Source organism: Salvelinus namaycush, chromosome 6 (genome assembly GCF_016432855.1).
Source record: "Salvelinus namaycush isolate Seneca chromosome 6, SaNama_1.0, whole genome shotgun sequence".
Taxonomy (NCBI): Eukaryota; Metazoa; Chordata; class Actinopteri; order Salmoniformes; family Salmonidae; genus Salvelinus; species Salvelinus namaycush.
Genome location: NC_052312.1, coordinates 25,608,536 through 25,635,231, shown reverse-complemented (window position 1 = coordinate 25,635,231; position 26,696 = coordinate 25,608,536). Strand labels below are relative to the sequence as shown.

At 45.1% G+C, this 26,696-nt stretch overlaps 1 protein-coding gene across 4 annotated transcripts; it reads left to right on the top strand.

Moving 5' to 3' along the window:
• The first annotated feature begins 1,818 nt into the window (after nt 1-1,818).
• On the top strand, nt 1,819-21,764 carry LOC120049824 (protein Shroom2-like). 4 transcript variants are annotated; one of them, XR_005477143.1, is made up of 13 exons: nt 1,819-2,213; nt 2,841-2,914; nt 3,392-4,201; nt 4,859-5,103; nt 5,208-5,398; nt 5,714-5,946; nt 6,181-6,316; nt 6,607-6,708; nt 7,633-7,803; nt 7,891-8,019; nt 8,191-8,522; nt 18,048-18,181; nt 21,653-21,764. XR_005477143.1 is itself a non-coding variant. In XM_038996271.1 (11 exons), exons 1-11 carry the CDS (start codon nt 1,839-1,841, stop codon nt 8,347-8,349), a joined length of 2,625 nt encoding a protein of 874 aa, XP_038852199.1. In that variant the 5' UTR covers nt 1,819-1,838; the 3' UTR covers nt 8,350-10,864. The 4 variants fall into 4 exon arrangements, 2 of the variants coding, with proteins under 2 accessions (XP_038852199.1, XP_038852200.1); XR_005477142.1 differs by lacking the exon at nt 21,653-21,764 and having other exon boundaries at nt 18,048-18,394; XM_038996271.1 differs by lacking the exons at nt 18,048-18,181; nt 21,653-21,764 and having other exon boundaries at nt 8,191-10,864.
• Nucleotides 21,765-26,696: the final 4,932 nt, after the last annotated feature.

The window sequence follows — 26,696 nt, the reverse complement described above, 5'->3', positions numbered from 1 at the left end:
TCATCTCCAAAAAAAAAGATTCCCTTCTGAATAAGAACTCAGAGATCCAGGAGATCCACTCAGACTCCCTCCACCTCTCTGCCCTAGAGAGAAGCTCCTCTTCCTCCATCCCCGGCTCCAGCTCCCTACCTCCAGACAGCTCCATAGATCCAGACCCCCCAGGTGAAACCAACCACCTCCTCCCCCAGAACAAGCACTGCTCATCAGGTCTCTACAGACAAAGTGTCCCTGAGAAACTCTTATCGCAGCTACGTCATCTAGAGTTTTCCAGTGACCCTTCGGACCATAGCTCCGTCTCCCCCTCCAGCTCCCAGTGGTCTCACTCCCCCCTTAACCCCCCCAGGGAGGACCTAGGAGGGGATATAGGGAGTCATGACGCCTCCCTCCTCCTCCTCCAGCAGAGCCAGGGGGAGTGGGAAGGAAGGAGTCAATGCTCTACCCCAGGATTGGTGGACATTGATGGAATTGGGGAGGCAGGACAGGTGAGTGTGGTGGTTTGGGAGAGTAGGGAGGTGGTGGCGGCTGCTGGTAATCTCCTCTCCCCCATCCAGGTCCAACACCCCTGGGGTAGGCCGGTGAATGTTCCAGGGTCAGGGGAGCCCTCTGGAGATTGTACACAGGGAGAGGTGAGCTCTGAGCGGATATGGGAGACCGACTTTGGGCCTCTCAGTGCTGCAGCCAGTGTTGACAGCCTACTGGAGGGAAGTCATAGAGGAGGAGGAGGAAGAAGGGATGATAATGAAGGAGAGGTGCTGATGAAGAAACCCAGGAGTCACCGTTCGTCCCGGGCACGCCGTCGCAGCGAACGCTTCGCCACGAACCTCCGTAACGAGATCCAGCACAAGAAGGCCCAGCTGTCCAAGAGTAAAGGCCCAGGAGGGTTGCTCTACAGCGGGGAGACAGTTGAGGAAGAAGAAGGTCCAGACCTGGAAATCCAGGACCTCCAGAGGAAAGAGGCTGAGGACGTCGATCCGCCTGCCAAGGAGAGCAGCTCCCAATGTGTGTACACCTCTTCCGACATCAGCCTCTCAGCTCCAGCTCCTGGAGGTCTGAACAGACTATCCTCTTCTTCCACCCTCCAGCTCCACCAGCCGTCCCTAGCCCCAGTTTCAGCTCTACAACCCCCCAGGGATGAAGAACCTGAACCACCAGGGAACCAAGACCAAGCTACAGACTCATCCAGGGCACGCCAGAGGTCCGACCCAACCTTGCCCAGCTGGGGTATGGGTATCCAGGTTGTGGAGGAGCTAGCTCCAGCTGGTAAGTCCCGCCGATGGAGATGGACACCCGAACATAAACTCCAACCAGAAATTGACACTGACCGACGGGGGGAGAGGGTCGGAGTGGCCTTGGGAGTGTCAGGACGAGGGAGGGCATCCTCTGCCTCCTCTTCTTCTTCCACCACTTGTTCTTCCCACACTGAGGAGTCTGATATTCTACCTTTCGCGGACCGCTGTAAGTTCTTTGAGGAGACAAGCAAGAGTATATTGGTGTCAAATTTGCCTGGTCTGACGAGACGACGGCAGAGGCCAGATAGACATGAGAGGCAGCCTCATCTGTCGATGCTGGAGAACCAAGGAGGGGGCTATGGACAGGGACAAGCCCAGAGGAGGTACTCCTACCAGGGTGGATTCGAGCGAGAAAGTCCCCTTTTGATTAGTACCATGGAGGCCCGGAGACAATCGGTTAGTGGGAACAGGGAGAGAGAAAATGAGAGGGAGAGAGAGAAGGAGAGGGAAAAAGAGAGGGAGATGGAAAGGGAGGAAAGAGCAAGAGAGAGGGAGAGGGAAAGGGAGGAGAGGGCGACAGAGAGGGAGAGGTTGTTGGAGAGGGAGGAAATGGTAAGGGAGAGGGAAAGAGAAGAGAGGGCCAGCGAGAGGGAGATGGCACTTGAGGAAGAGAGACAAAGTGAGGAAAGGGCTAGACTGAGAGAGCTGGAGATGGAGAGGGAAAGGGAGATAGAGAGGGAACAAGATAGTGAGATGGAGAAAGAGAGACAAAGTGAGAGGGAGAGAAAGTCACTCAGTTCAGCTCAGGATCTCTTTGCCAGTCAATCCCAACCCCATGCCTATTCCCAGCCCCACTCCTACTCCCGTCCCCAAACCCAGATCGAGGCCCCTCGTTCAGCCTTCCACCCGGTCAACACCGCTCTCCTCCAGGATAACCAGGCTCTTCACCAGGGGTATCCACCACAGAGCTACACACCAACAGAGGCAAGTATAGGTTACTGTTACACAATACCTAGACACACTCACACACACGTGCACACAGACACGCAAAGGTTGAATTCAGATTAAGGCCTTTGGTTCAACGCCAAGGTTTTATACAGTATCTGGAGATGTCGAAGAGTGTTTAACGGGTCCAGATCTGAATGAGGATGTAATATCTTGAAGCTTGCTTGGCCTTGCCTAAAGCACCCTAAGGGAGGAGGATGGTTGGCCAATACAAGAGGATATAAAGACACACACACAGACTGGAGGGGTTTCATCAACCGATTCCAGTCGTTGAGATGGGAACTGAGTAGTGCATTTTATTATTCATCTCTTGTCACTCACTCACACTAGTTAGCCGTCTGTCCTCCAAGTTGAGTTTTGGAAAAAGGTTTCATATTTTAAACATTGAAAGGTTCTAAAAGGGTTCCATTGTTCTAATAGTTCCTCCTCTTTGTTCCAGAAGCTTACATTTCCCACATTATCATCACTTATATAACTTTTTAAAGTAGGTACTGAGCGTTGGTGTCAACGAGCATTATTCTTTAAAGCGGATCCTTGGGCGAGCAAGCGACATTCCTGCTTCTCTCCCTGTCCTCCTGTGAATAACTTGGCCGATGTGTTCCACAGGCGTATCCTGCTGCGTCTCGACCGTTACCATGGGAACAGACACAGATCAACAGGAAGTTCAGCCTGACCGAGAGGTATGTCATTTCCTATCCAACCTCCTGTCTCTGTGTGTCCCCCAAATGGCAACCTATTCTCTGTGGGCTCTGGTCAAAAGTAGTGCACTATGTAAAATATAGGGTACCATTTTGGACGCAGCATGTGTCTCTACACTCCGCTTTTAGAGAAAGAAACAAAAAAGAAATAGACAAAGAAATAAAGAATGGGTCCCAGTAGACTTCCTTTTTGGCCTGATTGCTCTCTCTCTCTCGCTCTCCCTCTCTCTCTCTCTGCCCTGTGGATTCTGGTCAAAAGTAGTGCACTGTGTAAAATATAGGGTACCATTTGGGATGCAACATCTGTCTCTACACTCCGCTTTCAGAGAAAGAAACAAAAATAGACAACGAAAAAAATAATGGATCCCAGTAGACTTCTTCTTTGGCCAAACAATCAGTTCTCTTTTTTGCTCTACCCCCCCCCCCCCCCCCCCCCCCCCCCCTCTCTCCATCTCTCAGGGACTACCCCCGGTACAGACGTGATTCATCCACCGGGCCACCAAATTGTGCTATAACAGTAACACCTGACTACCACCACCACCAGCAAGTCTCCCAAAGTGGGGTTTGTTGGAATGGCTTGCTGTCTGCCTGTAGTATGGACGAGGAGGACCATCACCAGACGTCTATGGTGGTTAACCCCACATCATATTCATCTTCATCACTACTACGAAGCAGGGCCATGTCCGAGAACGATCTACACTTTGGCTCTACCTACCGCCGTATTTCACCCTCGGTTGCTATGGCGACACCACTGTCTGAGCTGGAGGAGGGAGGCGGGATCGAAGGGGGAAGAGTGGGAGGAATTAGGGGAGCGGCTAACAAAAATAAGACTCTACCCCCTCCGAGGCCACCTCCCCCCAAATGGGAGCAGTTCCACCGCAGGAGAGCCTCCCACCACACCCTCATCGCCTCTCCTCTCTTCTCCACTTCTGTTTCTTCATCCGTCCATCCATTGGTAAACCCCACCCCCCCTCCTCTCCCTCTCATACCACCAGAGGGTTCCACCTCTCACCCTTCATCTCACCCCTGTCACCCCGAAAAGAGTGAAATGACGCGTCAGCGCTCCTACAGCCTCCCGCCCCAGAGGGAGGAGCTAGAAGGGTGCCAGCGCTGCATCAGAAGCCAAGTCCAGGAATGGCGCTTTTCCCAGGCTCCGCCTAGTCCAGGGTTCACACACACGGCCTTCCGGCCGGTGGCCCCGCCCCAAAGAGATAAAGACACTCCCCCTCGCTACAACGACACACTGCCGCCATCAGAAAGCTGTGTCAGGTGAGATGGAGACTTAGAGGCACGACACACAAATGTGTCAGCACTTATACTACTCACTACTCTACAGAGTGTCTATATGTGGGTTTCTGCATGTGAAACACTATGTAGTCAGAGCCATTTATACATCTTATTATATTATTATTATTAATAAAGCGGAGCCAGTTCAGAGGGGAAACCCGATTCTGGTGGCGTCAGCTGATTGCATCAGCGGACATTGCACCAATTTGATTCACACTACTTACATGCGGTCTATTTAAGTTGACCAGTTCTACACATGCTTCCTCAATGCCGGATGTCATGTGCTGGTGTCTCTTGCTGCCGTTGGTGCTGTAACTAGCTGTTACTCGCTATGCTTGCTGTTTCTGATATCCCACCACCGCCCCCAGCATCCACCTGTCTGGGTTCTGTGTTTCTTCCTTCAGGGGATTTGACATTGCATAGTGCTCACTGCCTATAGATATATTATCATTTTCATATGACGCTTCGCTCTGGCAGTGAGCTACCCTGAAGGAGCAGAATCAAGACTATGCATTATCTTTTCTAATAAATGGTTAAATGTACATCTGGTGTTTCCTTTCTGAATTATTATTATATCACCTCCACTTAGCATGACGTAACACACACCTGTTTAACTGTATATTATATGTCCCTCTGCAGGTTGTACAACATGGTTGACCAAGATTGTCCTGCTGTATTGAAGCCTATCTCTCATAGACAGCAGAGGGCCAGGGCTGAGTGGGACAGAACTCCGTCTCCCAGAGTGCATAGCGTCTCAGGTCAACTCACCATAGAGAATGGCGTTATCTCACCAGAGTCCTACTTCGCTATGAGCTATGAACAACAACAACAACAGTTACAGCAGAATAGAAGATTGCGGAATCACCCCCACAACAATAACAACAGTAAGTAACACCATACAATTCTGTAAAGCACTTTGTGACAACTGCTGTAAAAATTTGTTTTGTAAATTATGATTCAGTGATTGATTGATTGATTCCCATTCCAGAGCCGGAATTGGAACAAGAATTATTGGAACTGGAACCGGAATCCGATTTTGGCCCAAGCCCCGCCCAGAGCTTGGAACAGGAGGTGGACATCCCCATGGAAACGGACATTGACGACTCCCAGGAGGAGGGGCTTCCAGAGGATGAAGAGCCAATCAGGACAGAGCTACAATGTTTCGCCCTGCCCGTCACGGTGTGTAACATGCCTCACTGTGCTGCTAGGGTGTAGGGTGAAGTTGCCCATAAGGTCAGGATATGGGGAGGGGAAACTAATGCTAGATCTGTACCTAGGGGAACCTTCACCCCGCAGCTTGATGCTAACCTATATAACTATACTGGACTCAAACTAGTGAACCTCTGCTTTGCAAACAAACGTGACCACCCGCTTGACAACTTACTGGCCAGTTGCGCCACCAGAAAGCTAGCACTTCGGCGAAGCGAGTTGAGACATCTCAAGGCATTTAAGCTGTGGAGTGAGCTTACCGGTACAATCTTATCTCCGTTGCAGGTGCTGGAGACCGACATCGACACGATCCCTGATCAGGAGGCCTTGCCAGCGGGTAGGATGACAGTGGAGAATGGGTCTCTGGATGGAGAAATGGAGGACCAGGGGATGAGGACCAGAGAGGAACTCATGGAGGAGCTGTTTCCCCAGAGCATTGAGGGCGAGGCAGGCACAGAGAGCTGGAGAAGGGCCTACCGTAGCCCCAACCTGGAGCACAATACAGACAGCCTGGATAGGTGAGTGCGTGTGTGGGTTGTGTATTTCATATTTATATGGTATACACATATCATAAAATTCACAATTAACTGCATTTACGTAGCACGTTCCATTAGATTCTCAAATTCCACAAATAACTTAACATTGTCGGGGGGTATCACATCTAGCACATTTTTTTAAATTTTTACATAGATCCTGAATTGAGTCAACTCTATCCTTACCTCTCTCCTTTCCTCTCCTCCTCCTTTATCCAGGCGTTCTGGTGCCAGCTCCAGTTGTTCGTCCTACTACTCTACCTCAGCAGCCAAAGCTCAGCTCCTCACTCAGATGAAGGACTACTGCTCAGACACTAGAGACACTGATGATGATGATGAGGAACTGTCTTACAAGGTACACACACAACACACGTGTGCACTCTTTTATGATAAATCCTAGCTTGTATACTACACACACACACACACACACACACACACACACACACACACACACACACACACACACACACACACACACACACACACACACACACACACACACAGGATCGAAGATGACTGTAACTGACTTTGCTCTCTGTAACACTCTCTACCTACCCTTCCTTTACTCCCTCTCTCTCTTCTCCCCCCCCCCCCCCTGTTCCCCCCCCCCCCCTGTTCCCCCCCCCCCGTCTCCCCCCTTTACAGAGACAGTTGATGGAGAGTCTACGTAAGAAGCTGGGAATTCTGAGAGAGGCACAGAGAGGTCTACAGGAGGATATACGGGCTAACGCACAGCTGGGAGAGGAGGTGTGTATAGTACACACACACACATATACAGTGCATTCGGAAGGTAATTAGACCCCCTGACTTTTTCCACATTTTGTTACGTTACAGCCTTATTCTAAAATGATTATAAAAAAAAAAAATCGCTCATTAATATACACACATTACCCCATAATGACAAAGCAAAAACTGTTTTTTTATATATATTTTTGCTAATTTATTGAAAATAAAAACCCAAAAGCATTTTCTTAAGTATTCAGACCCTTTACTCAGTACCTTGTTGACATTTGGCAGCGATTACAGCCTCGACTCTTGGGGATGACGCTACAAGCTTGGCACACCTATATTTGGGGAGTTTCTCCCATTCTTCTCTGCAGATCCTCTCAAGCTCTGTCAGGTTGGATGGGTAGCGTCGCTGCACAGCTATTTTCAGGTCTCTCCAGAGATGTTCGAACGGGTTCAAGTCCGGGCTCTGGCCGGGCCACTCAATACATTCAGAGACTTGTCCTGAAGCCTCTCCTACCTCTCGTGCCTCTCCTCTCCTCCCCCAGTCCCTGACGCCTAAAGATCCCCACAGCATGATGCTGCCACCATAATGCTTCACCGTAGGGATGGTTTCAGGTTTCCTCCAAACATGACACTTGGCATTCAGGCCAAGGAGTTCAGTCTTGGTTTCATCAGACCAGAGAATCTTGTTTCTTGTTTCTCATGGTCCGAGAGTCCTTTAGGTAACCTTTAGGTAACTACAAGTGGGCTGTGATGTGCCTTTTACTGAGGAGTGGCTTCTGTCTGGACACTACCATGGAGTGCTGCAGAGATGGTTGTCCTTCCAGAAGGTTCTCCCATCTCAACAGAGAAACTCTAGAGCTCTGTCAGAGTGACAATCGGGTTCTTGGTCACCTCCCAGACCAAGGCCATAAGATCTAACTCTCCTCTTCTCCCCTTTAGGTTGAGAGCCTGGTGCTAGCGTTCTGTAAGCCCAATGAGGTGGATAAGTTCAGGATGTTTATCGGGGATATGGATAAGGTGGTCAGTCTGCTTCTGTCTCTCTCCGGACGGCTACTTAGGGTTGAGAGCTCACTGGACAACCTGGAGGCCGAGACTGGACACTATGAGAGGGTGAGGAAAGAAATAATAAGAAAAAGTACAACCTTAAAACAAACTCTGTTCTCGCTCTCACCCCTCCCTCCCTCCCTACCTCCATAGCTCCCCCTCCTGGAGAAGAAGCGTCAGCTCCTGGTGCAGCTGTCAGAGGCCCAGGACCTCAAAGAACATGTGGACCGACGGGAGCAGGTTGTGGGAAGGGTGCTAAGGCGATGCCTCTCCCCAGAACAGGTACACACGCACACACACACTGTCTTCGCACTGCTCCAACCATTCCAACTTCCAACCTCTGTGTGTGGTGTGTTTTCTTTCTGAAGGGTTGGGATAAAGCAGAAGTGAAATGCGTCTTGGACCATGTGTACAATTGGGCAGTAAAGTCATCTTTATCTTCTTGATCCACAGCACCGTGACTACAGTCATTACGTCAAGATGAAGGCAGCATTGCTGGTGGAACAGAGGCAGCTGGAGGACAAGATCAGGCTGGGAGAAGAGCAGCTAAGAGGGCTACGGGAGAGTCTCGGGATGGGATTAGGGATGTCCATGGGATATGGGCACTACTGAACCCCAACCAAGAGACCTGAAAGCTGGGCAGATGGATGGGGTATCGACACTATTGAGAGAAAGTGAACAAGGACAGTTAGAGCAGTTAAGAACCTTAATGGAGAGTCTGTGTTGGGGATGTCCATGTTGATGGGGGTATGGACACTATTGAGAGAACTAACTCTAACTTAAAGGTGAATTTTGCTTTTTTTAAAACAACTCTCTATTCCAGACACTTTTTTTTGCCATTTCACTTGTTTTTGAGAAACTTACCCCAACCAGTGATTCACTTCCTCATTGTTGTTGTGCAGTAAGGGGGCTCTGAAAAAACGGGGGGCTCTGAACAAACATGAACAAATGTTCCAAAAACACCCAAATAAGTCCTTTTAGAAATGGAAACACTCTGAGTATAGTGATGCAGGTCTTTAGATGTTGTACATGTGAAATTGTGTCATTCTGAACTTTATCCACAACGTTATATTCCATTTTGTGTGGAAATTAATTTCTGGTTGGGCAAAGTTTCTCACAATCGCAAAAAAAAGTGTATTGACCCTTCTATGACATGCCATTTACATCCAAATAATATTTGATTGTAAAAAAGGAAATTTCTCCTTTAAGGAAACTTTAGAGACGAGTTGATGGTGTTAGGGATGGGCTGGGGGATGTATGTGGGATTCATTCATTATTGAGTGAAAACCACCCTACCCAGGGAGACCCTAGAGTGGGGTACGTTAGGATGGGGGGTGGGGTATGGACACTATTGAGAGAGAACCAACCCAACCTAAGGAGAGCCTGGAGAGCTATGGTAGAGTTTAGGGTTAGGGGTAGAGCTGAGGGATGTCCATGAAGTATGGGAACTGTAGGGAGACAGCCAACCCACACATGGAGGCCCTAGAGTTGGGTAAATAGGGACGGGGTTAGAGTTGGGGATGGGGTATGGGCACTACTTCCTAAAACACTCCAGTACTTTTCCTGACACCAACATCTACACTGTGTTAAACAGAGGTGGCCATTAAAACCACACAAGACAATTCATTAAGGCTGCACTTGGCAGTATTTGTCCATTAAGAAATACACACCTACTCTTTGGTGTTAGACACACTGGTACACCCAAGAGTAACAACTATCTTTCACTTACCAACTGTAACCTCACAATCGCATACTCCATGCACTACAAAACGAGGCCAAAGAATAAGTTGTTGTTTAGTGTGTGTGTTACTGAACAAGACTGGGGAAAGTATTTATTTATTTATAACTCTGTTGAGCAATACTGACAGGGAGAATTTGGGGTGCTAGACGAGAGTATTTTCATGAAACTGTTGGGGAGTGCATTGAATACATAGAAATGGATAGAAGGTGCATGTGCCATAAAGCTGCCCATGCTATCACATAAAACATTATTGCGAAGAAAAGCCCTCTATCCAAATCTATGATTGCATATAATCCTATTACAGTAATATGTCCAGAAATGGAGAGAGACAGCTGCTTCTCTCCACTCTCATAAAACACTATACTAGCCTGAGTGCCAGTCTGTTTGTGCTATCATGCAAACTCCTTAACGCTTATTGTCATGCCAAAGCTTGACAATGACAGCGATGGAGTTTGCCAAGAGCGCAAACGGATTTGGGGCCTGGAAAACCCTATACTCCATAACTGCATCACATCACTGCATTGACACCTCCTTAACACTACACTACCACACTATCACACCACGCCTTAGATTGTGTATATTGGTGTAGGGTGAAGTTTCCCCTAGACACTGATCCTGGGTCAGTTTTGCATTTCCCCCACTGGTTAAGGTTAAAATAGGGGGAGGGGAAGCTGATCCTAGGAAATTTCACCCCGGAGCCCTAAAATTACCACACCATGTCTTACAGTGTGTCTATGCATTCATTATTATTGTGTATATTAAATGTTGTGTATAGAAGTGATATTCATGTGTTATAACTGGAATCCATCATTGTAGTGTAAATATGTCATGAGAAGTTATGTCATTTTAATATATACGTCATATGGCATATAATCGTCATATGGCAAAGTTCATCCTAATACAATACGTGCCAATAAAATAAAATAAACTTTGTTTTTATTACATTTTGGGGGATTTTTTGGGGGCACGAATTGTATTAGGATGAACTTTGCCATATGACGTATATATGCCATATGACGTGTATATATATATAAATGACAACTTCTCATTTATATATATATATTATTGGCTGTTTGACCAAAAACATGCATGCAGACCATATATTTTTATTTTTGCAAGACAGCTATGTCTTACTATACTTGTGAGGACTTTTTGGGGACCAACGATTCCCATTCAAAATCCTATTTTCCTTAAACCTAACCTTAACCCCTAATCCTAACCCCTAATCCTAAAATAGCCTTTTTACAAATGAGGACTGGCAAAAGATCCTCACTTCCTTGAATTCTAGTTGGTTTACTATTCTTGTGAGGACTTCTGGTACTCACAAGTATAGCAAAACGTGTGCACACACACTCGCACAGATACACACACAAGTGCCTTCGGAAAGTATTCAGAACCCTTGACTTTTTCCACTTTTTGTTATGTTACAGCCTTATTCTAAAATTGATTAAATAAGAAAAAATCCTCAGCAATCTACACACAATACCCCATAATGACATTTATTCAAATTAAAAACAGAAATACCTTATTTATGTAAGTATTCAGACCCTTTGCTATGAGACTCGGAGTTGAGTGCAGGTGCATCTTGTTTCCATTGATCATCCTTGAGATGTTTCTACATCTTGATTGGAGTTCACCTGTGGTAAATTCAATTGATTGGACATGATTTGAAAAGGCACACACCTGTCTATATAAGGTCCCATAGTTGACAGTGCATGTCAGAGCAAAAAACAAGCCATGAGGTCAAAGGAATTGTCCGTAGAGCTCCGAGACAGGATTGTGTCGAGGCACAGATCTGGGGAAGGGTACGAAAAAATGTCTGCAGCATTGAAGGTCCCCAAGAACACAGTGGCCTCCATCATTCTTAAATGGAAGGAGTTTGAAGCCAACAAGACTCTCCCTAGGGCCAAACTGAAGTTCTGTGGGAGAAGGGCCTTGGTCAGGGAGGTGACCAAGATCCCATTGGTCACTCTGGCAGACCTCTAGTTCCTCTGTGGAGAGGAACTCCAATACCTGCAGCACTCCACCAATCAGACAGAAGCCACTCCTCAGTGAAAGGCACATGACAGCATACTTGGAGTTTACCAAAAGGCACCTAAAGACTCTCAGACCATGAGAATCAAGATTCTCTGGTCTGATGAAACCAAGATTGAACTCTTTGTGCTGAATGCCAAGCGTGATATCTGGAGGAAACCTGGTGCCATCCCTGGTGGTGGCAGCATCATGCTGCCATGATGCTGGATGTTTTTCAGCAGCAGGGACTGGGAGACTAGTCAGGATTGAGGGAAATATGAACAGCGCAAATTACAGAGAGATCCTTGATGAAAACCTGCTCCAGAGCGCTCAGGACCTCAGACTGGGGGCGAAGGTTCACCTTCCAAAAGGTAAACAACCCTAAGCACACAGCCAAGACAAAGGAGGAGTGGCTTCGGGACAGATCTCTGGCTGGACCACTCAAGATGTCCTTGAGTGGTCCAGCCAAAGCCCGGACTTGAATCCGATCTAACATCTCTGGAGAGATGTTCAATCGCTGTGCAGCGATGCTCCCCATCCAACCTGACAAAGCTTGAGAGGATTTTTTAGAGAAGAATGGGAGGAACTCCCCAAATACAGGTGTGCCAAGCTTGTAGCGTCATACCCAAGAAGACTCAAGGGTGTAATTGCTGCCAAAGGTGCTTCAACAATGTATTGAGTAAAGGGTCTGAATACTTATGTTAAATGTGATATTTCATTTATTTATTTTTTGCAAAAATGTCTAAAAAACAGTTTTTTGCTTCGTTATTTTGAGCTATTTTGGGTAGATTGAGGGGAAAAAACAATTGAATCCATTTTAGAATAAGGCTGCAACGTAACAAAATGTGGAAAAGGTCAAGGGGTCTGAATACTTTCGGAATGCACAGTATGTGTGTATTTATTTATTTTTTTACATTTTTGTTTACTGTATTCCTTACATAGTGCACTACTGGAAACGATGGGTTGGGACCAATTAAGGGGTCCCAAGCTTCCACACAAGTAAGCTAAACTTCCACAAGTAAAAAAATATCCACTTAGTCATGCATTCAATGGGAAATTTAAGTGAAAATGTTACTCTTGGGGGGAGGTTAGGATTCACTCCTAATTCTAGGCTTATACTGCTGTGTATTTTCTGATATGTATTTTTTATTAGATTTATTGCAAAAATCTTTTAGTAAAAAACAAGTGAGACGAGTACCATAATTAATAATACTATTTTAAACTACCGTGTGTTTATGAGTCGGGATTTGTGTAGTGTCTGTGTGTGTTCATGGGCTGTGATTTATTTTATGTCCTCTTGGGTAAAGCTTTGTTTATGTTTCATTTAGCGTAACATTTCATTCACTTTGTAGTAATAGTTAGGTAAACAGAGCTGAAATGAAGAATAGCAGAAGAAAGAGGGAATGAGAAACTGTGTGAGTGTGTGTGTCTGTGCGTGTGTAATAGTTAGGTAAACAGTGCATACAGCAAATGGAGGCTAACATATGAGCTGCCAGGTGGAACATTTAGACAAATAGTTTTTTTTTTATCTTAAAGGATTTGAGCTGTAATCTCTGGGTAAAGAGAATCACTGTTGTAAAAGTGAATGATAGCAGGAGAGAAAGAAAGAGCCAGACAGTTTTTTGTGTGTGTGTGTGTGTGTGGGGGGGGGGGGGGGGGGTATGGACGTGAAGAATCACCATTAGAGTAGCAGGGTGTGCATTCCAGAGTTCAACCCAATTCTGCTCTTCTTGGCTAAAGAGAGAGAGGAACAAATAAAAAGAGGGATAAAAGAAAGCATTCCCCCTGGACAAGTTTGACCCTTTATGGGAGGCAAGGTGGATAAATATTTATATTTTCTAAAATGTGGGCAGGCGATGGAGTGGAGCCAGAGAAAGGGAGGTAGAAGAGGAAAGAGATAAAATGAGATGAATGAAGGAGGGAGAAAAAGCTGATTTATACATCCATGGACACAGACATGAACCAGGCCTCGTGCATGCTTGCACACACACACTGTCTCTCGCTACCTCCATTTTCTTCTACTCCTCTCCTATCTAAAGAAAGAAAGAAAGAAACACTAAACAGACCAAAGAAGAATCCTATGCAGGGACCACCAGACCATGGGAGAAGCTCAGTTGCATTTCCTTGACTCCTCGAGTCCTCTCTCCCGCCTCCTTCTCAAAACCCATTGAATGAGAAAGTCTTAATTCCCCAATGGGTTTTGAGAAGTAGGCAAGGAGAGGGGATGTGCGGAGTCACGAAAATGCAATTGAGATTCTCCTCATGACCACAGAAGAAGAAGCCTACCATTCCCACAAGGTGTCACTATGTAGCTTCTCTTACATTAAGAATGTGAATCAACAGCTATATTGGTACTAGGAGTACATATAAGTACGGATTTACAGTTTCCTTGAAGAAAAGTTGTCATGTTATCATATTCTCTGAGGTCATATTCAATACAGTCGAATATATTATTAAATGTAAATCAACAAATAATAATAAGGTCTACTAAATTACAGGCTAGATGTGCCATTGACAACAGCATAATCAAATGTTATTTATAACAAGCATTTGCCAACAATTGTTTGCATGTTTGTTGTAAACCAGATACCGTGAAGAACTAACCTAATGTACTGACAAGATCCCTTTAGTAGACCTGACTAGACTAGAGGATCACAGATAACCCAATCTGTTCCACTAACCCAATTCCTGCAGTTTAGCTCTGACATTGACTGTATTTTCTGGCTGCTTGGAAACTCACAAAGACATCGGTGTCATGTTCATTAGGAACCAAATAGAAGAGAACAGGCTGAAACAGGGAGGGATTTACCTTAACCTGTGCAACAAGAAATGCAAACAAATAAAGCAGACATTGAATATCCCTTTGAGCATTTTGAAGTTATTAATTACACTTTGGATGGTGTATCAATAAACCCAGTCACTACAAGGACCCCAGACTGGGGCGAAGGTCACCTTCCAACAGGACAACGACCTGAGGCACACAGTCAAGACAATGCAGGAGTTGCTTCGGGACAAGTCTCTGAATGTTTTTGAGTGGTGCAGCCAGAGCCCGGACTTGAACCCAATCGAACATCTCTGGCGAGACTTTAAAATAGCTGTGCAATAACGCTCCCCATCCAACCTGACAGAGCTTAACCTGAAAAGCCGCTCAGCAAGGAAGAAGCCACTGCTCCAAAACCGCCATAAAAAAGGCAGACTACGGTTTGCAACTGCACATGGGGACAAAGATCGTACTTTTTGGAGAAATGCCCTCTGGTCTGATGAAACAAAAATTTAACTGTTTGGCCATAATGACCATTTATGTTTGGAGGAAAAAGGGGGAGGCTTGCAAGCCGAAGAACACCATCCCAACCGTAAAGCACGGGGGTGGCAGCATCATGTTGAGGGGGTGCTTTGCTGCAGGAGGGACTGGTACGCTTCACAAAATAGATGGCATCATGATGAGGAAAATGATGTGGATATATTGAAGCAACATCTCAAGACATCAGTCAGGAAGTTAAAGCTTGGTCGCAAATGGGTCTTCCAAATGGACAATGACCCCATGCATACTTCCAAAGTTGGGGCAAAATGGCTTAAGGACAACACAGTCAAGGTATTGGAGTGGCCATCACAAAGCCCTAACCTCAGGCCCATTTGCGACCAATCTTTCACTTCCTGACTGATGTCTTGAGATGTTGTTTCAATATATCCACATCATTTTCCATCCTCCCCATGATGCCATCTATTTTGTGAAGTGCACCAGTCCCTCCTGCAGCAAAGCACCCCCACAACATGATGCTTCCACCCCCGTGCTTCACGGTTGGGATGGTGTTCTTCGGCTTGCAAGCCTCCCCCTTTTTCCTCCAAACATAACGATGGTCATTATGGCCAAACAGTTCTATTTTTGTTTCATCAGACCAGAGGACATTTCTCCAAAAAGTACGATCTTTGTCCCCATGTGCAGCCTCAAACCGTAGTCTGGCTTTTTTATGGCGGTTTTGGAGCAGTGGCTTCTTCCTTGCTGAACGGCCTTTCAGGTTATGGCGATATAGGACTCGTTTTACTGTGGATATAGATACTTTGTACCCGTTTCCTCCAGCATCTTCACAAGGTTCTTTGCTGTTGTTCTGGGATTGATTTGCACTTTTCGCAGCAAAGTACGTTCATCTCTAGGAGACAGAACGCATCTTCTTCCTGATCGGTATGACGGCTGCTTGGTCCCATGGTCTTTATACTTGCATACTATTGTGTGTACAGATGAACGTGGTACATTCAGGCATTTGGAAATTGCTCCCAAGGATGAACCAGACTTGTGGAGGTCTACAATTTTTTTTATGAGGTCTTGGCTGATTTCTTTTGATTTTCCCATGATGTCAAGCAAAAAGAGGCACTGAGTTTAAAGGTATGCCTTGAAATACATCCACAGGTACACCTCCAATTGACTCAAATGATGTCAATAAGCCCATCAGAAGCTTCTATAGCCATGACGGAATTTTCCAAGCTGTTTAAAGGCACAGTCAACTTAGTGTATGTAAACTTCAGATCCACTGGAATTTTGATACAGTGAATTATAAGTGAAATAATCTGTTTGTAAACAATTGTTGGAAAAATTACTTGTGGCATGCACAAAGTAGATGTCCTAACCGACTTGCCAAAACTATAGTTTGTTAACAAGAAATTTGTGGAGTGGTTGATAAACGAGTTTTAATGACTCCAACCTAAGTGTATGTAAACTTCCGACTTCAACTGTAAATACACAGGGGATAATGGGGAAGATGGGCGACACCTGGAGGGGAGGTGGAGGCAAGCACAAAGACAAGTGAAACAGATCAGGGCGTAACAATTGCAATACATGTTTTCAATACATTGTAAAAAATGCGGTACTTTCCCACACTCTACCCCAGCCAGGTGCAAATTGAGGGAGGTACACAACAAATAAATAGCTTTGCATGTGTCACTCCTTACCACAATCAATCAGTATGGCAAAAATAATCTCTGCTCAGAGGGCCTTAGAAATATCCCTGGGTCCAATGTTACTGTTGATAAACAGCGTATGCCATTTTGGGGCAGCTGCCCCTTCAGGTAGTATCAATCAATCAATCAAATGTATTTATAAAGACCTTCTTACATCAGCTGATGTCACAAAGTGCTGTACAGAAACCCATTCTAAAATCCCAAACAGCAAGCAATGCAGGTGTAGAAGCACGGTGGCTAGGAAAAACTCCCTAGAAAGGCCAGAACTTCGGAAGAAACCTAGAGAGGAACCAGGCTATGAGGGGTGGCCAGTCCTCTTCTGGCTGTGCCGGGTGGAGATTATAACAGTACATGGCCAAAAGGTTCAAATGTTCATAGATTACCAGGAGGGTCAAATAATAATAATCACAGTGGTTGTTGAGGGTGCAACAGGTCAGCACCTCAGGAGTAAATGTCAGTTGGCTTTTCATAGCCGATCATTCGAAGTATCTCTACAGCTCCTGCTGTCTCTAGAGAGTTGAAAACAGCAGGTCTGGGACAGGTAGCACATCCGGTGAACAGGTCAGGGTTCCATAGCTGCAGTTAGAACAGTTGAAACTGGAGCAGCAGCACGGCCAGGTGGACTGGGTACAGCAAGGAGTCATCAGGCCAGGTAGTCTTGAGGCATGGTCCTAGGGCTCAGGTCCTCAGAGAGAGAGAGAAAGAAAGAAAGAGATAGAATAAGAAAGAAAGAAAGAAAGAAAGAAAGAGATACCATCTACATACTGTCTAAACCTGCAAAATATGGAATCAAGATCTGGGCTGCCTGTGATGCTGTTTCATCATATGCGTGGAACTTGTGTATACGGGGAAGCCTTATCTTTTTTTGTCGTCAAATCCCTGCCAAAAGTCAGGTGACCTAAGCGCTTCCAAATACGTAGTTGCAGGTCTGCCATATCTATCATGCTTGTGCATATCTCTCTTATGTGCAAATCTTTATGGCATTCATTTTACATTTTACTTATGGTATTCATTTTACTTTACCTCGATTTACAAATGCAAATCAAAAGGTGTTTGTTTGTGGGCAGTGAATTGCATTTGTGGATAGCGATTTACATTTGTGGATAGCGATTTACATTTGTGGATTGGTGATTTACATTTGCGGAGAGTAATTTACATTTGTGGATTGGTGATTGACATTTGCGAATACAGTTGGCATGATATTGATCCCATAGAGGAGAGCCAACCAGTAACAGCACAGCCCTCTTCATTATCGAATTGTGCCATCATTGTGCCATCAATATTGTGCCATCAATATCAAAGAGCCATTCCATACTCTGAAGTCAGGAGGACTTCGATAGTTAGGTGTTTGCCAGACTAATGATTAACTGCAATGTAATTGTTTGTCTGGCTTCAACATAACACAATTTTAAGTCATATGGGGCAGTCTTACATGCATTAGAAACAGCATTGGGTGTGAATACAGTGGCAACATGTGGATCTGAGAAAGTATGATGTCATTAGTGTTTGTGGATATGTATGTAAATGTTAATTTGTCTATTGTTTTGTCAATGTATGTTTTTGTTTATTGTTTTTAAGTAATTGTTTGTCTGCTTTACTACAGATTGCTCAGGACTTCTACATTTTAAACTCGGACTGCTCGAGGAAACTCACTGACAACTGGATCGCGGTCTTCAAGGACAAAAAACGTTGCTTTGCCAGCTGAGAGAAGCAGGCGCAAGATCTTCTCTTCAAAGTGTAGGTAGTTGACCCTGCTGGTGGTGCCTCAGATGCTCATAATTTTTTGTTGTTGCCTGAAATAATTAAGTTATTCACTAAATATTCTTCTCTCCAGATACACAAGGTGCAGTGGCGACCGGTCATTCAGGTCAGGTGGGGCTGTTTTGAGCCCCACCTTTTTAGCTAAAGATAATTGTAAAAAAAAATATTATAAAATTGGGTTTGCCTTTTTGCATGTTATTTTGGCGTTAATACGTGTCACATATCAGTTTGCAAATAATGTTTAATAATCATTGAGTTAATAAAGCCACATACAAACTTGGTCTCTTTTTTGATTTCTTGAGTAAGTCAGCTCCAAAATGCAGGTATTTCAGCCTAGCTTAGTTCTTTCTGTGGTGGTGGGGCAGCCAGCAGAAAATATGGAGTGTAGGGGTTGGTAATGTTCTCTAGTTGCACCGTGATTTGCTCATTGTTCTGTCACTTATGGGGACACTACGTCACCGCCAAATCTAGGGTAGAGCTCGAAAATTGATGCCCCTTGGGTGTATCAGCACCATTTCGCGCATAAATAATTTTAACGACACAAAAAAATCCCACCGTGTCGAAACGAACACTGTCTGTAGGCATTTATAGAATTGTACTGGCATTTCATGTTTCCATCAGTCCGGTTGTGACATTTTTCATGCGTCAGGTAATTCATCCGCATGAAATGGTTGGATGGAAAACGTGATTGGTGTTGTTGTGTAACTGAAGATTTAGGCATCAAACTTTCAGTTTCTTTTTTTATGAATTTCTGCCTAGTTTTTGCTTACACTACGGTTTGTGGCTCGTTTGCCTTTAGTTAAACTACTGAAGCGCGTTTTAGTACACTTTCATTATATCACAACAATTTATTTTAAATAGAAAATGTAATATTTTGGGGATTGTGTAAAGTGCTTTACGAATGAAACACAGTTATTTCTTAAGTAATGGCAGTTATTAGTCCATGTCCTTAGTAGTGACCTTCAAATGTCACATTTTACACTTGTTCTCTGTCTAACAGTGTTTTAACTCTACCCAAATGTAGACTATTATTGAATGGCAAAACAGCATGATGTGTGTGTGCTGTCACCTAAGATATCTGCAGTGTGTCAGTGAATGTCAATATCTATTGATTAGCTCTGGCACTGTCTGATAGACAGATCTGTGTTAATACCACTTAAAACAGACAGTGTCACACACATGTTTGTTTTTCTCAGGATGCAATCTAAGTGTGATCATCAAGTTCAGCCTGAGGCTGATGTACAGTATATACATTTTAATAATCATTCCTATCTTATGAAGTCTTATCTTGTGAAATAACACGTACTTAGACAATAGGGCTTTGTTTCAATGTGCTATTTAAAAAAAGTATATATTGGTACATTGTGGACAAGTCTTTGACGTTCTGATATGTACTGTATGTTCTGAAATGCAGGCAATGCAAATGCATTATTTGAAATTCTTGATTGTTTGTGTAGGAAAGGGAGGGGTGGGGTGGTAGAGAAAGTAAATACACTGCTCAAAAAAATCAAGGGAACACTAAAATAACACATCCTAGATCTGAATGAATGAAATATTCTTATTAAATACTTTTTCTTTACATAGTTGAATGTGCTGACAACAAAATCACACAAAAATTATCAATGGAAATCAAATTTATCAACCCACGGAGGTCTGGATTTGGAGTCACACTCAAAATTAAAGTGGAAAACCACACTACAGGCTGATCCAACTTTGATGTAATGTCCTTAGAACAAGTCAAAATGAGGCTCAGTAGTGTGTGTGGCCTCCACGTGCCTGTATGACCTCCCTACAACGCCTGTGCATGCTCCTGATGAGGTGGCGGATGGTCTCCTGAGGGATCTCCTCCCAGACCTGGACTAAAGCATCCGCCAACTCCTGGACAGTCTGTGGTGCAACGTGGCGTTGGTGGATGGAGCGAGACATGTCCCAGATGTGCTCAATTGGATTCAGGTCTGGGGAACGGGCGGGCCAGTCCATAGCATCAATGCCTTCCTCTTGCAGGAACTGCTGACACACTCCAGCCACATGAGGTCTAGCATTGTCTTGCATTAGGAGGAACCCAGGGCCAACCGCACCAGCATATGGTCTCACAAGGGGTCTGAGGATCTCATCTCGGTACCTAATGGCAGTCAGGCTACCTCTGGCGAGCACATGGAGGGCTGTGCGGCCCCCCAAAGAAATGCCACCCCACACCATGACTGACCCACCGCCAAACCGGTCATGCTGGAGGATGTTGCAGGCAGCAGAACATGCTCAGTGTGAACCTGCTTTCATCTGTGAAGAGCACAGGGCGCCAGTGGCGAATTTGCCAATCTTGGTGTTCTCTGGCAAATGCCAAACGTCCTGCACGGTGTTGGGCTGTAAGCACAACCCCCACCTGTGGACGTCGGGCCCTCATACCACCCTCATGGAGTCTGTTTCTGACCGTTTGAGCAGACACATGCACATTTGGTGCTGGAGGTCATTTTGCAGGGCTCTGGCAGTGCTCCTCCTTGCACAAAGGCGGAGGTAGCGGTCCTGCTGCTGGGTTGTTGCCCTCCTACGGCCTCCTCCACGTCTCCTGATGTACTGGCCTGTCTCCTGGTAGCGCCTCCATGCTCTGGACACTACGCTGACAGACACAGCAAACCTTCTTGCCACAGCTCGCATTGATGTGCCATCCTGGATGAGCTGCACTACCTGAGCCACTTGTGTGGGTTGTAGACTCCGTCTCATGCTACCACTAGAGTGAAAGCACCGCCAGCATTCAAAAGTGACCAAAACATCAGCCAGGAAGCATAGGAACTGAGAAGTGGTCTGTGGTCACCACCTGCAGAACCACTCCTTTATTGGGGGTGTCTTGCTAATTGCCTATAATTTCCACCTCTTGTCTATTCCATTTGCACATCAGCATGTGAAATTTATTGTCAATCAGTGTTGCTTCCTAAGTGGACAGTTTGATTTCACAGAAGTGTGATTGACTTGGAGTTACATTGTGTTGTTTAAGTGTTCCCTTTATTTTTTTGAGCAGTGTATATGCACGCAAAATTTAAATTAGGATGACACTGAAAATAACCCAAGGATTACATAAAACATTTCTCAGTGGCTGGGCCAATCCCCCAAACCAATGTGCTGGGTTTATGACACAACCCAACACACTGGTTTGTTTTAACCCAGCCATATAGTCTAATTTACCCAGCAGTTGGGTCATGTGCTCAACGCAAGTGGTGGGTTAGAAAAACAACTCAAACCCACTGAGTTGAATTAACCCAATGCTATATTTGTCCAATATTGACCCAGCGCTGGGTTGTCCAAATTACCCAAATTGGGTTAGCAATTTTTAAGTAGAAATAATTAATTTTGGAAAAATAATATGAATTGCCATATTAGGCATAACAAAATATCTACCTATTAAGATGTTTTCAGTATCCTAATTTTGTTTGTTTTGTTTTCTGATTGTTTCAGTGCAGGCGTTTAAACTGGTTTTGGATGAAGGATTTCCAATGGGCCACCATCTCCAAAGTTCACTCAAAATGGCAATAGTTCTGAACTGGGTTCGATTTAGTTGTTGTTGTTTTAATTATTTATATGTTGCTATTTATATTTTAAACTTCCATTGGTTTAAATCTATTGCTCAGTTATCACTTGGCTCATGTAAATAATCATGTAGTTGTACTTTTAAACATCCTAAGGTCAACATCCCCATAGTGTTCCCATTTCTCTCATGTAAATGTTGTAGCTACATAAAAATATTAAACATTTTATTTGGGAAATATCCAGTCTTTGCTAATGATTTCAAGTTGTATTGAATTTATTTTGATCTGTTAAGACATTGAATACATGTTGTTTAGTATACTTACAAAATTTAGTATGTTTAGCTTTTTCCTCTGTGAAGTAAGTTGATTTAAAGTTATGTGATTTGGTTTCTGTAAATACATTTAGTTAGTTAACACACAGTAACCAGAAACATGATCTAATTTGCATATTCATATCCAGTTTGCAGCAAATTTGCAGCAAACAGTAGAATGTTCGCCACAAACTTCCTAAAATTGTTTGCCAGAAGTTCACAAGTTTCACAGTTTTCCACAACTAAATTTGAATACATGAGCTTGCGGCAAATTGGCCAAAGGTTTGCCACAACTGTTGTCAGAAGCGAGTTTTTTCGGTAAGGGTTGGGAGAGTTGTCCACTGTTGGCTAGGGTCGGGTTTTCTAAACTAAGCATTCAGTTACTGTACTGACCATGTCCTTTCCCCTGTTTTGCCTGTAGGGTGCGGCAGCATACATAGTCAACTATCTGATGTTCATGTTCTGGGCTCTACTGTTCCCTTTCCTGGCTGTTATATTGGTCCGGGCCTTTGCATCTTACGCCTGTGGATCAGGAATACCAGAGGTGTGCGCACAAATGGACGGTACACACACACGCACGCACGCACACACACACACACACACACGCACGCACGCACGCACGCACGCACACACACACACACTCACTGAACTATGTTCTGGCTAAGGAATAAGCTCACTCCGAGGACTATCAACTTCCAAAGTGAAAACCTATGTTTTAGTTCAGGGGTCAACACTGTTGCATTTAAAGCTTTTGGCCAAAAAGTTTATTTATTTATTGTATTACTCTTTCACTTCTGCTTCCTACAGTCTCATCGATGTTCATCCAATTCTATTTAAAGCCAGACCCTGAACTCTGTTCTCTCTACTTTATTTCTGAGAAAACAAATGACTGAGAATACAGTGGGTGTTTCCCAGATGGCACCCCATTCTCTAAGTCCACTACTTTTGACCAGGGCCCATATGATAAATGTAGTACACTATATAGGGAATAGGGTGCCAATTGGGATTCACACAGTTTGTTTTGGAGTCAAGACTATATCTGTGTTTTTGGAGCTGTCACTGGCTTGTATTGTCCTTCGGAATTTGGCTAAAACACTTTCTGCTGTATTGCCACAATCACTAGCAGACACACACACTAGCATATTGACGCTGGCAGAAACACTGTCCTATAATATCCGTTTGGCATAGTCAGATCTGTTCATTGTTTGGGGCAGAGCACAATACGCACACAGTGCTAGACCCACAAGAATAAGCAAACAGAACCACTGGCAGATGGAGCTATGGCTGTATATCATTCATTTAACATAAAAAAAAAGGTATGTACCAATCACAGACTGCAGCTTTAGGAGTCCCATTGAAGTTGACTAAAAACATCTAACTGAGGGAACAACATTGTGAAAGCTTAGTCAAAGGTCCCATATTGAGAGGATAGGTTTAAAACCATAATTGATACATTGGTATTATATTGCAATCACACCAGCTGAAGTAGATGAGCACATTTACATCTCTTAGAGTTACTGTAAAACTCTATGGCTTGTCTGTGGCTTGGCTGTGCTTTTGGCTTAGTGTGTTAGCCTAGAACGTGCTACAATATTATATCTGCAGTCATTGTTTTGTTGAAGAAGGATAGAGAAAAAAATAACTACTGTCACTTTCTGTTTACTCCATCCATCCAAAATAGGCAGAGCCCCACCTGTTTTGATCCCCATATATTTAGCAAAAAATATAATTAAAATAATAATAATTATATATATATATATATACCCTTATTATTAGGATCCTGGTTGCAGTTCCTATGGCTTCCACTAGATGTCAACAGTCTTTAGAAATTGTTCGATGTTTTTCTTTTGAGAAATGAAGAAGAGATCCTATTCATTGTAAGTGTCACTCTAGGTGGACTCTACTGTTTTGGTGCGCGTGAACTGGAGCGCGCTTCACGTTGTTTTTATCCGGTATTAGAAACAGTTTATTCCGTCTTAGATTTTATTGATTATTTACGTTTTAGGGTACCTGAGGTTGGATTAGGAACGTTGTTTGAAATGTTTGGACCAAGTTTACAGGTAACTTATTAGATACTTTGTAGGCATGTTGGGCGAGTTGAAACCGGTGCATTTCTGAATCGAACATGCCAAATAAATTGAAATTTTTCAGACATAAAGAAGGACATTATCGAAGAAAAGGACCATTTGTGATGTTTCTGGAACATTTTGGAGTGCCAACAGAAGAAGATCTTCAAAGGTAAGGCATTAATTATGTTGCTATTTCTGACTTTTGTGGCGCACCTGCCTGGTTGAAATATGATTTTCATGTGTTTGTATGCGGGGCGCTGTCCTCAGATAATCGCATGGTTTGCTTTCGTCATAAAGCCTTTTTGAAATCTGACACAGCGGCTGGATTAACAAGAAGTTAAGCTTTATTTTGATGTATAACACATATATTTTCAAGAATGTTAAATATTTGAATTCGGTATTTTTGAATTTCGCGCTCTGCAATTTCACCGGATGTTGGCCAGGTGGGACGTTACCTGCCCATAAGAAGTTAATGACAAAGTTTGATGACAAAATTTGCCCATAAAGGACTGCATCACCACCTTCACAAGGTGCGTCCAAAGGGTAGGCAGAGGTGGGACCCAGCACCTCTCCTAAGGGCCATAACCCTCCTAGTCAACCAGGTACTGGAACCCCCTGCCCCGAGGTCGAACCTTCAGGAGACGCCTCACCATATTAGCCGGTTGGCCGTCGATGAGATGGGGGAGAGGGGTGGGCCTAGAAGCAGGAGACAAAGGGCTGTGAGACATAGGTTTGACTCTGGACACATGTATACGAAGGGTACGGGGCAACAGAAGACAAACAGCAGAGGGGCTAATCATCTTGGAGATGGGAAATGGGCCGATAAACCGGGGGGACTGTTTGTGGGATTCCACCCGGAAGGGCAGATCCCGGGTGGATAACCATACCTTCTGCCCGAGATGTTCCCGGGGCGCCGGGGTCCGATGTCGTCAATACCTGGAGATGGTCTTGAGGAGGGCCGGCCGGACTCTCCTCCAGGTACGATGACAGCGGAGGACAAACATCTGAGCAGAAGGTACACCGACCTCTTCGTCCTGCTTGGGGAAGAGCGGGGGCTGATACCCCAGGGAACACTCAAATGGAGATAGGTCCATGGCAGAGCAGAGAAGGGTGTTGCGGGCGTATTCAACCCACACCACCTGCTGGCTCCAGAAGGTGGGGTTGGCATAGACCAGGCAGCTCAGAGTAGTCTCAAGATCCTGGTTGGCTCGCTCCAACTGGCCATTGGGCTGGGGGTGGAATCCAGAGGACAGGCTGGCCGATGACCCAATGTGGTTGTGGACAGGCAGTGGTTGCAGAAGACCAGCCAGAGCTTGCTGAGGAGTCTAATTCTGAGCACAGACCGTGCAGGCGGAGACAAACGAGGCGACATCTGGAACCATCGTAGGCCACCAAAAGCATTGTCGCACTAAGGCCATGGTCCAATGGGATCCCAGGTGGCAGGCAAGCCTGGAGGAAGGGGCCCACTACAGGACCGCAGAGCAGACAGCGTCAGGCACAAACATCCGATTATCAGGGCCCCACCCAGGGTTCGGCTGGGATTGCTACGCCTCCTGGACCTGTTTCCCTATACCCCAGTTGAGTGCCGTCACCAGGCACGAGATGGGAAGGATGGTCTAGGGCTCCGGTGGGGTTATAGTGGCGGGACAGTGCATCCGGCTTGACATTCTTGGATCCTGACCGGTACGAGAGGGAGAAGTTGAACCGTGTGAACAGCAGGTTCCATCTGGCTTGCCTGGAGTTGAGGCGCTTGGCGGTGCGGAGATACTCCAGGTTCTTGCGGTTGGTCTACACGATGAATGAATGTTCCGCCCCCTTACCCAGTGCCTCCATTCCTCCAACGCCATCTTCACCGCGAGAAGCTCACGGTTCCCAACATTGTAGTTATTTTCCATGGTGGGTGGTGGAAGGTGGTGGGAGAAGAAGGCGTAGGGATGTAGCCTGAGGTCCAGGGCAGAACGCTGGGACAGGACCGCCCCCACTCCGACATCGAAAGCATCGGCCTCCACTACGAACTGATGGGACGGGTCTGGATGAACCAATATGGGAGCTGTGGTGAAGCGATGTTTGAGGTCCCGGAACGCCCGGTCAGCAGCTGAAGACCATGTGAACAAAACCTTGGGCGAGGTGAGTGCGGACAGGGGGGAAGCTAGGGTGCTGTAACCCCGGATAACTTCTTACGGATCATTGGGACGCTAGCGTCTCACATTGACAACATCCGTTGAAATTGCAGATCGCGAAGTTCAAATTACAGAAATCGTAATATTAAACATTCATGACAATACAAGTGTCATACATCATTTGAAAGCTTAACTTCTTGTTAATCCAGCCGCGTTGTCAGATTTCAAAAAGGCTTTACGGCGAAAGCACACCATGTCATTATCTGAGGACAGTGCCCTACACACAAAAGCATTACATACATTTTCCAACCAAGCAGAGGCATCACGAAAGTCAGAAATAGCGATAAAATAAATCACTTACCTTTGAAGATCTTCATCTCGTTGCAATCACAAGGGTCCCAGCTACATAACAAATTGTCCTTCTTTATATCCCAAAAAAGTCAGTTTCATTGGATTACTCAGTAATCCACCGG

What these genes read in the sequence shown, in the direction of transcription:
- LOC120049824 (XM_038996271.1), top strand. Translation starts at nt 1,839, where the DNA reads ATGGTAAGGGAGAGGGAAAGAGAAGAGAGGGCCAGCGAGAGGGAGATG. An exon ending in AGACTGGACACTATGAGAGG is followed by an intron (nt 7,804 to 7,890) that starts GTGAGGAAAGAA and finishes CTACCTCCATAG; the next exon opens with CTCCCCCTCCTGGAGAAGAA. An exon ending in GATGCCTCTCCCCAGAACAG is followed by an intron (nt 8,020 to 8,190) that starts GTACACACGCAC and finishes CTTGATCCACAG; the next exon opens with CACCGTGACTACAGTCATTA.